This window comes from Oratosquilla oratoria, chromosome 22 (genome assembly GCF_046742065.1).
Source record: "Oratosquilla oratoria isolate Oo_2021 chromosome 22, ASM4674206v1, whole genome shotgun sequence".
Taxonomy (NCBI): Eukaryota; Metazoa; Arthropoda; class Malacostraca; order Stomatopoda; family Squillidae; genus Oratosquilla; species Oratosquilla oratoria.
Genome location: NC_134798.1, coordinates 47,984,424 through 47,997,849, shown reverse-complemented (window position 1 = coordinate 47,997,849; position 13,426 = coordinate 47,984,424). Strand labels below are relative to the sequence as shown.

Below are 13,426 nucleotides of genomic sequence, written 5' to 3'. Positions count from 1 at the left end.
AAACGTTAACGATTTTGTGGATGCTATGAAGATGCCTGCGTGCACTATATATTCAAGTACTCCAGATGCTTATTCGCTTCAGTTATCGACATGGAAAACCTCTGACAATAACTGACATGGGAGATTTTGTTTGGGGATGTGGGAAGATTTTACCCTTCTCACAGAGAATAATTGAATATTTGAATCTTTCGCATATTGCTAGGTAGCTATTGTTGCAGACATGTGCAGTTAATGAGTGATACGTGCATTCTGTCATATACTAATAGCTCTAGCTTCAGTACGGATTTTTTTCTTTGATCATTTGGCCGTTTTGGCACATTTGCAAGTTCTCTTTTTAATGTCTTTGAAAGAGACGGTAATTTTTTAAATGTAAACCATTCTTTTTTACATTTTTTTCAGTTGATTGAGCTATGCAGTGTGGCTATTCAGTGCAATTAGCCTTGTGAACCTAAGTGATAAGGAAAGATAATAGAAATTATTGATATATAGATTCTACTTTCAAATATATTACACAATAAAGTAGAACCCACGTTTCTAAATTACATTAGTCACATACGGTTTGGGAAATTCAAACAACGCTTGCATAATAACGTTTAATGATTTATTACAGTGATACAGCAATGAAAAAAAATATTTATATTTCTCCTCTTTTTCAGTGAGATCGAGGGAACTATGGGCATATCTCTCGGCGTAGGCAGGTCTTCAGGTCTAGTCTCCTGCTGTGGCTGCTGCAGGAGCAGGGGGTCCGGCCCTGCTGCTTCTGCTCCAGGTCACGCAGATAGTTGAGAGGCTCATCTTCTTTGGCCTCTCATGCCACCATGCCATCTGTCTTCTTCGCAAATCATAGGAACACGTCTTATTGCCTAACCTGTCACTCTAGAATTTGTTCCATGACGCAAAACACGGTGTAATCACTGTTGGACACATTTTCTCTCAGTTGTTGCATATACTTATTTATTACATTATCCACATCATGAACATCACCGCATACATAAAACATTCCTTATATGTGGAAAAATTCCACATATGTGCCATCACTCAAGTGTTTATAATTTACATTTTAATCGGAAACTGAATTATTATAATTATTTTCTGAAGACTTTACAGTGCACAAGTCGACCACATTCCTTATATAGATGCCTTGTGGACTACGACAAAGTTGGTAGATGTCGGCAGTATACAAAAATAGAAAATTGTGAAATAGAAATGAAAATAGGTAAAATAGAAAATTGTCAACAATCGTATCGTTTAAATTCCATGAGATATGCAAGAAGAGTGGCAAGACCCTGGGGCGGCACATTTATGGGGTTGGCAATTTTAGTCTGGATATGCCGCCCACGAGGCTGACAAAATAATTATGATTAAAAAAAAGTCAAAGAAACCCTAATTATCTTACCGTAATATACGAATTTTGCGTTAGAATAAACATAATATGAACCGTTTCCTTAGCCTTTCTGCAATAGGGGTATTAAGTACAAAATTTAGGATCTGTTTAATAATTTCGCAAGCCAATAGATAGGACAGGCTGTAAGGGATCGTAGAGATGGGGAGTGGGGAGGCGTCACTAAGAACTTTGACCCGGGGCGGCATGTAACGGCTCTGCCAAGACCATACCATGAGGAGTGACGAGGGACTTCAAATTCGTATGTGAATGGAAAAAAAAAAATGCTATATGGAAAGAAAAACTGGGATGGTAAATTGATTGAGATGGTATAATGTGAGGTGAGTAATGTTAATGGAAACCAGGACTACGTGATCAGACTCATGTCGGTCGATCTGAGGTATCTACATGACTTCAAATCTTAATTACCGTTCTCCCTTTCTCATTTACACATATACTTCATTTATACGCAGATGATTATAAGAAATTTGAAAATTTCCATACTTTTTCGGTTAAGCAATAAACCAGTTATTGCTGTAAAAATGGTTAGCACTAGTAGTAGTAGTAGTATTTTACACATACACACGCACACACGAGTCCAACACGTGATCCAAGACTGGTGATTCACACACACACACGCATATATATATATATACACACAAATGCACGTATATTGTGCTTTCGTTGCTTATAATCTATTGTTTTCGTCTTCCAGCTCCTTGGGATTTTTCTTCTTGTTTGCATGTCTGAAAGTAAAAAAAAAAAAAAAAAAAAAAAAAAAAAAAAAAAAAAAAAAAAAAAAAAAAAAAAAAAAAAAAAAAAAAAAAAAAAAAAAAAAAAAAAAAAAAAAATAGTCATGATTAATTTCCTTTACATAAGAAAATCACTACCACATGTTATCACAAGAGAACTTTGTTAATTTTCTTTCAATCCCTTGACTTACCTGAAGAAGACGTGATGCTGGAGGATGAGACAGATGTCGTAGCAAATGGCAATGGACCCGAGGCCCAATTTGGTTGGGTCTGAGAGAATGGACACCCAGTCGTCTGAAACAAATATCAGGAGATATTGTAAATAATAATATATTGTCGATTATTTACGATATTCTACTTTTGTATTTGCGTTTTATTCGTTTCTTGTTTCTTTTCTATCTTTTTAGTTCATTTTATATAATTTCTATGGAATTTTCACCAAACCTTGTTCAAAAAGTCGTCTTGTTCCCAAGCGTGGATTATATTGTCTTTCAACACACACATCAAATCAACAGTCGATGTTCATAAAACAATATGATATTTCCTGATAAGAATAGGCAATGAACTAAAGGCATTTTTCAAATAACTGTGTTAATTTGTCCGTGATGAGTACTTCAAGATTATTCACTATTACAAATATCAATCAAGGTTTCATTAATTTTTTTCACAACGGTTGAGAATGTTAAAAATTAAACGAATGTGTATTTTCGGGAAAGCCATATATTTTTTTGTTATATACATACATATACTAAAGGCTTTTTATCCCTTAGAAGGGAGGTAGTCAAGAAACAAAGACATAACCCGCCCATTCCATCCACACATACTCCACTCCCATTCACCCCCTTCCCTCCCTCTTATCTTGGCTCCTCGTGGATGACGGGTCATCACTGCATCTCGGCAACTGCCCTGGGTCACAAGCAGTGTCGCAAGACACAGCAAGGCCGCTTCATTAAATCGGCGACCCTCCCCTCTCCGTCCCCTCATGCAGAAATGGAGAAGACGGAAAAATTCCTTTGGGCTGCGTCAATTTATTTTTCACATCTACTACCTCACCCCCCCATCCTCCACCCACTGCCCATCATGCATCACATCATCATCCATACACAACAATTCTCCATTCCTTCCTATCTTCTGTCCTCTCCCGTCCTTCCTCAACAGACATTCCCTTCTTTCCCAATGCCTCTTTTACCCCATTCATCCATCTCATCCCTGGTCACTCCCTCATGTTCACTCCTACCTCTGCCTTCCACACCTCTTTTACTAATCTTTCTTCACTCATGTGTTCAAACCATCCCAATACTTTTTCATCAATCCTATCTCCCAACTCCATTTCCACCCCTCGTTCTCCCCCCCCCACCTCACCTCGTTTCTCACTCTATCTAGCCAAGTAACCCCTATCATACTTCTCAGGCACCTCATCTCAAACACATTCAAACTCCTCTCTTCCTCTCTTATGTTCCATGTTTCTGCCCCATACAGTGCTGTCGGCACAATCACTCCTTCATACAATCTCCTCTTAGTATCCATTCCCAAATGTCTGTTTCTCATTACACATTTTAATCCCCCAAGGCATTTACTTGCTTCTCTCAATCTACATTCTACCTCCACTCCTCCCTTTCCCGCAACATTCTTACCCAAGTATCTAAAACTATACACTTCTTCCAGTCTTTCTCCCTTAATACTCACCTTCCAGTCTACTGCCACTTTCATCCCTTGTACATCTCATCACCTTACCTTTACCCACATTTATCTTCAAATTACTTCTTTCGCACGCCCTCCCAAACTCTGTCACATTTTCTTTAACCATCTCCAGGCCCCGACCCACTACCCTTGCATTTATCGCTCGCACTACCCCATCCATGTATAAATTGAACAGCGGCGATAATGTTTTGTTAATATATAGTATTCATTCTTTGCAGAGTAAAAATTATTTAATATCTAAATGATACCCATGTGTTCACTACAGTTCAGACATGGCAAGATAAATTTTCAGAAAATCAGATTGGTTTTGAAGCTTTGTGATGCATGTGGCCAATCATAACACAAGTGTGACACAACATTCAGTTGTTTGTATATGAGTAAGAGAAACAATGATTCTCAACAGTCTAAAATAAATTTCCATCAAGGAAATGAAAATTCCTTGGAAATTCATAAGTTGTTTTAAAATATGATAGACCTGGCTAGCCACGGTATATTATTGAGTGAAATATAGATAATTTTTATCGAATATTATTTTGTGCAGAAGCATCAGGCCCATGATGAACGCTCTTTTAACTTCTTTATTATCATTATTATTATTATCATTATTAATATAATTATTGTGTTGCCCGAGTCATTACAATGGCGAGGTATTTTTTGTCTGAAGGTAATGAGATGACGGTAAATAAATCAAGGTGATGCGTGAAATGACAAAGAAAGGATTTTGAATTAGATACAGACTGCTTATCATTCCGAGAAAGTGCTAGACTGATCATTGTTTTAATACAACCACAGAATAAATATTGGACGCAACAATTATACCCAAAGAAAACGAGTTTTTTGTCGTTGCTAGTCATATATGGAATGTATACCTTGATAAGAATGAAAAGGTCAATATTATTATTACGCAGATTATAGCTGACATTGTCGAAAATGTGCACATACTAGGGGTGATCAGAAAGTAATGACAGTCGGACTCGTAGCTGAGAGACTATAAGTGTTGGGGGGGGGGCGGGGAGCAAGGGGCAGCAAGTGTTGCCTGTTGTTACATGTTTGAGCTTGTCGCTGTTTGTCTAGCTTACATTTTATCGTTGCGCTGTGCGATTGCGTCATTGTTGGTTTGCCTCTCTAACCGGAAACATGGATTTTTCGAAAGAAGGCTGCAGATTCTACACCTTCACAAGGTGGAAACTCGGGAAAAAAGCAACGGAGATCAGAGAGGAATTGTTGCAAGTTTTTCCCGAGTCTACTCCATCACTGGAAACTGTTTCCCGCTGGATTCGAGCTTTCGCAGCCGGAAAATTGCAGCTAGAAGATGATCATCGTCCTGGCCGCCCTCGGACATCCGTGACCGAAGCAACGACGGTCCGTGCGCGGGCCATCATTGACGAAGATCCAACTGTTACTCTTCGATTCTTATCCTTGGAGCTCGGTGTCAGTTATGGGAGCGCACATGACATCGTGCATGAACACTTAGGGCTGAGGAAGAAGTGTGCTCGATGGATACCTCATTTGCTTACGGAAGAGCAGAAGAGCGAACGGGTGCGGATTTGTCGTCTATGGCTGGCTGAATTCGAGCCAAATGGTCCGAAACGGTTCTCAGATGTAGCTACCGGAGATGAGTGTTGGATTTCTTTCTTCACCACCAGAGACAAGCAGTCTAACATGGTGTGGTTGAGTGATGAAGAACCTCGACCTCAGATTCTGAAGGAAGGATTTCGCAGCAGGAAGCGCCTTTTCACCATCTTCAATTCACAAGGACCAATGTGTGTGGATGTAATGCCTCAACAGTGTACTATCACAGCCCAGTACTACACTGATCACGTCCTTCCTCGAGTCCTGGAATATCAGGCCAAGACTGCCTTTTGCTGCACCATGACAATGCTGCCCCCCCACAAAGCTCGCCTCACTGTGCAGTTCCTGGAGCAGCAGGGGATCACACTTCTCCCCCACCCACCCTACTCGCCTGACCTTGCTCCCTGTGATTTTTGGTTGTTTCCAAAGATCAAGGGTGCGATCGCAGGGAAGCTGTTTCATCGCATCCAAGATCTGGCGCGAGCAGTCAATTCAGAGCTACGAGGTATATCGGCTTCTGAGTACCGTGAGTGCTTCATGAAGTGGCGAAAGAGGATGGAACGTTGCATAGAGGCAGGAGGGGAGTACTTTGAAGGAATGTAGGCCACTATTTGGATTTACCTCTGTACCGTGAAAATATATGGTATCACTGTCATTACTTTTTGATCACCCCTGTACATGCATACATACACACACACAAGCGCGCGCGCATATATATATATATAAATTTACACTCACCGTAATTCGAAGCCAACGTGAACATCTGCAACAGCGACATAACTCCTCCAGTCAAGTCAAGATAGAAAGCCTCAATGCTCATGCCCTCCGTGCTCTTGCGTTGGAAGTTGTACAGGAGCTGCAAAAATATGATATACGTAATAACAGCAATAACAACGGAAATTACACACACACACATGCACACACACATTATATATATATATACACACACACACACACACACACACACACACACACACTTCAACGAATGGACGGCTTAGAAGACGTTCTGAAGAAAAGTGAAGTCTGTGGATCCCAACGCAAAGAGAAGTGCCTAGTGTTTTTGCAGGGTGGGGGGGAAATTGCTCGTGGAGTAGTGGGAACGTAGGGAAAGAGGAAAAGGGGAGGGATTACTGAGGGAAATGGAAGGAAATGAGGAGGGAGTAGACTTTGCCCAGCCAGACAAGCGGAAGGTAAACAAAAGACTTAGCGAGGATCAAATGTCTAATAAAAATGTAAAGATTAGAAGTATAGAGAGGAGCAATACAGAAGAAAGTGACGAGAATATGTTCCAGGGATTTAAAGTGGGTGGGGGGGACACAACCCCCCCCCCCCCCGACTGATAAGACTAGAGGAGAGAGTTGATAAGGTGATCGAGGACTTGGAGCGTAAGTTAGGTAACGTAGACTCCATTTTCCAAAGAATTGAAAGGTTGGAACAACTAGAGAAGGCTAACAGAAACTTAACTGAAGAAATAGAGGACCTAAAAAGACAGTTAGGAAATGTAAAGGAGGAGAATGAGAAATTGAAGAAGAATAGTAATGAAAACAGAGAGAAAATAGCTACAGAAGCTAAAAATTGGAGAATAACTCAAGAAGGGAATAAGGTTTCATTCACTGACATAGTCAAACAGCAATTGAAAGAACATAATGAAGACTCAGTTATTAAAGTGATGAGACAGAAGGAGAATATAGTAAGAGAATTAGCTGACAAAAAGAAATGTATAATTATATTAGGAATGGAAGAGAAACATAACCCAGATAGAACCGCAAGAATCAAGGAGGAAAATGAAAGAGTAAGCAGTTTATTAAAATTAGTCCAGGAAGATGAACCAGAAATTATAAAGGAAATTGAGGAAAAATTCAGACTCGGAAAATATAGTTCAGATAAGACCAGACCAATTAAGATTAAATTCAGGTCACAAACAACAGCAGAGAAAATTCTATCCAAGACAGGGAAACTAGCAACAAATGATCAATATAAAAAGGTATGGATAAAAAGAGAAATGAATAAGGAGGAAAGAGAGGCAGAAAAGCAGAAAAGAATTGAAGCTAAGGCAAAAAACGAGGAAAGAACGGAGTCAGAGAAAGAGAGATTCTATTGGAGAGTAGTGAACATGAAAATAAAGCAGTTCGACATACTAAAGAAAAACATAAGGGAAACAGAGAATACAATGGAAGTGGCAGAAAACTAAGAGTGTCTTACACAAATATAGATGGATTGATAACAGGATTGAATGAACTGAATGATTATTTGAAAGAAAAAGAACCGGACATAATGGGAATTGTAGAAACAAAATTAAAAGGCCCACTACCACCCAACAGTGTAGGACATGATACATACAATTATTGGATTAGAAACAGAGAGAAAAAACAAGGGGGTGGAGTTATGTTCCTGACTAAGAAGGATATAAACGTGAAAGGTGTCATATATGGAAAGAATACAGTAGAGATGATTATGATAGAAGTGGAAGACCGAGATAAGAAGAGCAGAAAATTTGTGATCAATTATGTGCCTCCGAAAACAGCCTCATGGGAGGAGAGTGAACATAAAAGTATGTTAGAGGACACAAAGATAGCATTAACTAAAATAATGGAAGACGGAGGAAGAATAGTTATGATGGGCGACTTTAATTGCAAAGAAATCTGCTGGGAAGAAATGACAGTAAAGAGTGGTGATGACTCATGGGGAAATGCTCTACTTGAGATGATTACTGACCATTCAATGACACAATGGATACAAGAGAACACTAGGTATAGAAATGAAGAAGAACCATCGAGGCTAGACTTAATAATTACATCTGAACCTAGAATAGTGGACAAGATTGAATATAAAACACCAATAGGTAAAAGTGACCACATATTGATTGAACTGGAACTTAATGAAGAAAAATATATGAAAAGGAATGAACAATATAGAAAAGGAAGAATGATGTATGAAAAAACAAACTTTGATAAAATAAGAGAATTCTTCCAACAAGAAAACTGGGAAGAAATATACAAAGAAGAAACAACAGTGGAAGAGAAATGGAATATTTTGACAAAAATTTACAAAAAAGGAGTGGAAAAGTATGTCCCAAGACAAAAACAAGAAAAAGAATATGTAAAATGCTGGTACAACAAAAAGTTGTAGGGAGTTAAAGGACAAAAGAGACAAAGCCTGGAACAGATGGAAAAAAGACAGAAGACCTGAAAAATGGAAAATATATACTGGTTATAGAAATGAATATGTACAAAAGTGCAGAGAGGAAAAAAGAAAATATGAAAAAGATGTTATAGAAAAGTGTAAAGATCAACCAAAACTATTCTACAGATTTGTAAACAATAAACTGAAAAACAAACAAGACTTAGAGAAATTAAGACAAGGAGGAGTTGAATACACTGAGGAAATGGAAATGGCAGAAATTATGAACAAACATTTTAAATCAGTGTTTACAAGGGAAAATATACAACCTGAAGAGATTGAGTGGAAGGAAAAAGTCCCCCCTATGGAAGAAATAGAAGTAACAAAGAATGAAATATTGACACACTTGGGTAATTTTGATGTCAGAAAATCGCATGGGCCAGATGAAATAGCAAACTGGATTCTGAAAGAATGCAGGAATGAACTGGCAGACAAAATACATAGCATAATAAGCAGTTCCTTAAAAGAAGGAAAAGTTCCAGAAGATTGGAAAAAAGCAAATATAGTACCTATATATAAAGGAGGAAATAAAGAAGAACCTACCAACTATAGACCAGTCTCTCTAACAAGTACAATAGCAAAAATATGTGAAAGAATTATCAAAAGTAGATGGGTAAAATACTTGGAAAAAAACAACGTACTAAATCCAAGGCAATTTGGATTCAGACAAGGACGATCATGCGTCACCAATTTAATATGTTTCTATTCAAGGCTAATAGATATAATACAAGAAAGAGATGGATGGGCTGATTGTGCATTTCTAGACCTAAAAAAAGCTTTTGACAAAGTACCACATAAGAAGTTGCTTAAGAAATTAGAATATGAAGGAGGAATACAAGGTAAATTGCTAAATTGGATGGAAGACTTTTTGCAAGAAAGAAAAATGAGAGTAGTGATAAGAGATCAGCACTCAAAATGGAATGAAGTAATAAGCGGTGTCCCGCAGGGAACAGTTCTGGCCCCAATAATGTTTGCTATATATATTAATGATATGGATGAAGGAATTGAAAGCTATATGAGCTTCTTTGCAGATGATGCAAAATTACTGAAAAGAGTGAAAACTGAAGAAGATTGTGAATCACTACAGAGAGATCTAAATAAAGTACAAGAATGGAGTAGGAAGTGGGAGATGGAGTTCAATACAAAAAAGTGTCGTATAATGGAATTTGGAAAAAGCAAAAACAGAATAACAGGATCATATAATTTGGGAGAAGAAGGAATAAAAAAAGTAGAAAATGAGAAGGACCTGGGAGTCATTGTTATGAATAATATGTCACCTGAGAAACATATAAATAAGATTTTTGGAGAAACTTATAATTTAATAAGAACAATCAAAGTGGCATTTACATACCTGGATGAAGAAATGGTGAGGAAAATCCTAATCACCCTGATAAGACCAAGATTGGAATATGCAGCAACGATATGGTCACCAAGTACAAAAAAATGTATAAAAAAACTTGAAAGAATACAAAGAGCAATTACAAAACTGGCACCAACACTCTCAAAACTATCATATGAAGAGAGACTACAAAAACTTAAACTACAGACACTAGAGCAAAGAAGAGAGAGAGGAGATTTGATAGCTATTTACAGAATCATGAAAGGCATAGAAATTACTGATAGAGAGAATCTGATAAAATGGGATGACAGAAATACAAGAGGACACGGAAAGAAAATAAAAAAAGACAGCTATAGAAGAGATTTTAAAAAGAACAGCTTTCCTCACAGAGCAATAGACAGTTGGAACAAGTTAGATGAGAAAGTGGTGTGTGTGCAAAAACAATACATGAATTTAAAAATAGTTTAGATAAAATGAGATATGAAGACGGGACCCCACGAGCATAGCTCCCCTTCCCGTAAAATACAACTAGGTAAATACAACTAGGTAAATACACACACACACACATATATATATATATATATATATATATATATATATATATATTTCTAAACAGAAATGTAGTAGCACATTTGTAAATGACACACAGGAAACCCACAGTCGGAGAAAATAAACTTCGAATAAAGAAGAATCCTAAATTTCGGCTATCAACTGTAGCCCTCTTCAGGAAAGTACTTTCCTGAGGAGGGCTACAGTTGATAGCCGAAATTTAGGATTCTTCTTTATTCGAAGTTTATTTTCTCCGACTGTGGGTTTCCTGTGATATATATATATATATATATATATATATATATATATATATATATATACACACACACACACACACTGAATGGTTCCCAGTGAACAGATTAACATCTTTTCAACCATAATTCACTTTTAATTCCATGCCATCGCAGTCGAGACTGACGAGGAGCTCGAAGGAAGCATATATTGGAAATTGAAACGTGGTCGAGCCGAGGACTCGAATTCAGCTCGGACGTGACAAAGTGTCAGTGACTTAGCATATATATATATATATATATATATATATATATATATATATATATATATATACACACACACACACACACACACACATCATAAACAACTCTGAGAACTTCATGCATTCATTTCTAAAATCATCCTTGGTGATTTTTTCTCTTAAGAAATACTGATAATCATTTCTTTTGTCATGATAGTTTGAAAACTTCAATATATTCGTTGCTGTGCCACTGATTTTGTTGGAGGTTTGTGCCCAAAAATTATTTTGTAGTTTTAATAAAGTTACTTTGAGGAGAAATATATGAATGGAATTGTCACTCCATAACAAAGTTTTCTTTCTCATAACCAACTCAGATCACAGTATTTCTTCAACCCACTGGTGTGTAAATTCAAATTTTACAAATGTTACTATTTGGAGTTTGGGTACACTTACCTGTGGTGGATATTTGATGGCAGTGACGCAGAGCTTACAGTAGGACATGGTGTAGAGCACATCAAGCCACCAGAAGACATCAACTGCAACTAATATCATGCTGATCACGACAGCTGTTACAAGACCAATGGAGATGCAAATGCAGAGTATAGACACGACTCGCCTCGACTTATCACGCTAGGGAAAGAGAAAAGAAATGATCACGTTGAAATATATTCTGTCATGGGTCGTGTGTTGATTTGAGCTTCTTCACTTCAAACCTATCGTTGGGGCGTCGATAGTTCATATACGGTAAAGAGTAATATTGTTTCACCTTACCGTCGCCATATTAGTTGCTGACTGTTCTCACAAATGTGGGAATTGAAGAGGGTACCCATCATAAGTGGGGAAACAATAGGGACTATATACATATGAACATGTTACCAGAAAAAGAATTGATTGAAAATGAACACGAGGAATGACAAAGAAAATTCCGGGAATTGATTCGGCGACGTGCTCTAGACGGCTCTCATCCAGACTACGCCTCCCCCCCCCTCCTTCCCCCGTGTCGATCTCTCTGCGCTAGCTTTAGACTTTTCTACCTCAACGAAAGGCTGACTCCGACCCGGCACGGCTGTGCCCATGGTCCTTGAGGCCGCAAGGTCCATCACCCCTCCAGCGACTTTGTCGTACTACACGGATGGCTCTGTGGACGCCTCCACGGGAAGGTGTGGCGCAGCTTTTATAACCGCCGATAGAGTGACCACGCCATGAAGAGTGAGTGACGGAAACTCTACTTTTCAGACGTAGCTTGCTGCCATCTCCAAGGCCTTGGACCACGATATCTCTACTGGGGAGGGGGCAGTCGTGATCCACAAAGATTCAAGGGGTGCTAATGACGTCATCCAGTCCGCAAAGACAACGGATGACATCCACTTAGTGACACCAATCCAAGACTCGCTGCACTTGTTGGGCCAGCATGGAAGGTCTGCAACATTCCACTGGACCACCAGTCACATCGGGATTTCAGGGACCACCATTGCGGATGCTGCTGCCAAGGCAGCGGCGAGGTTCAGCAACATCACGCTGCACCTGGCCCCCCACGATCATACAGATCAAAGGAGTCACCACCAAGATGGCAAGATTAATGGGCTGGGTCAACCACAGCAGCTACCTTTATAATTCGGTATCAGTACTGTGGGACTATCTCGTCACCGGGCACGAGGCAGTCCACCTCACTAAAGGTAGAGGTGCGGAGTCTATCGTTCGCAGGATCCGCCTAGGATATCGCTGTGGGTGGCAAGCGCTAGGCGCAGGAAGAGACAATCACGAACACTGCAGAATCTGTGGGGCCGAGGTGCAACAGCCTCTCGACCATTTCCTGCGAGAGTTTAGAGCCACGGGCACTCTCCGCCACTCACCTCCTCGGCAGGGGTGGCGCGGCACCTCACCGTCTCCCCTTCCGAGGCTAGTGGATCAAAGGCTTTAACAAGGGTGATGCAAACAAGGTCATCATATTAAAACAACAGGGCAGGACTCGCAGTAATGGTTATAAACTGGACAAATTTAGATTTAAAAAGGAAATAGGCAAGAATTGGTTTACTAATAGGGTGGTTGACGAATGGAATAAACTTATTAACCATGTAGTAAGCGCTGAAACTATCAGTTGTTTTAAGAAACGATTAGACAACTTTATGGATGGGGGATGACAGGTGGTGAAGGATACGGAGCTGCCTAGTGTAGGCTTTATGATCTCTTGCAGTCTCCTTCATTCTTATGTTAACTCTCAGCTTCTAGGGAGCCCACTGGCGCCGCCTGCGGTTTAGGGGTCCCCACTCCCCTGAGATCAAGGTGCCTTCAAAGGCATCGCGTGGACAACAAACCATGTGTATGAGCTGTTTTGGACCACCTGCAAGGTTGTGGTCCGAACGGGTAACAGCCCCCCTCCGAAAAATAAATAAATAAACAAATAAAATAAATAAATAGATAAATAAATCACACAGGAACTTTCTCAGAAATCAAGAATGATTCAAACGAGGAAGATGCAT

The 13,426-nt window shown here is 39.2% G+C and overlaps 1 protein-coding gene across 1 annotated transcript in view; it reads right to left on the bottom strand.

Moving 5' to 3' along the window:
• Positions 1–633: 633 nt before the first annotated feature.
• LOC143037538 (cystinosin-like) overlaps positions 634–13,426 on the bottom strand; it is a 25,925-nt gene continuing 13,132 nt past the window's right edge. Inside the window, exons 8-11 of the mRNA XM_076205924.1 lie at positions 11,400–11,576; positions 6,145–6,262; positions 2,325–2,427; positions 634–2,127 (exon numbers count right to left, since the gene is read on the bottom strand). Coding sequence (XP_076062039.1) covers positions 2,070–2,127; positions 2,325–2,427; positions 6,145–6,262; positions 11,400–11,576 — 456 coding nt within the window. The 3' untranslated portion in view covers positions 634–2,069. The remainder of the gene's footprint in view (positions 2,128–2,324; positions 2,428–6,144; positions 6,263–11,399; positions 11,577–13,426) is intronic.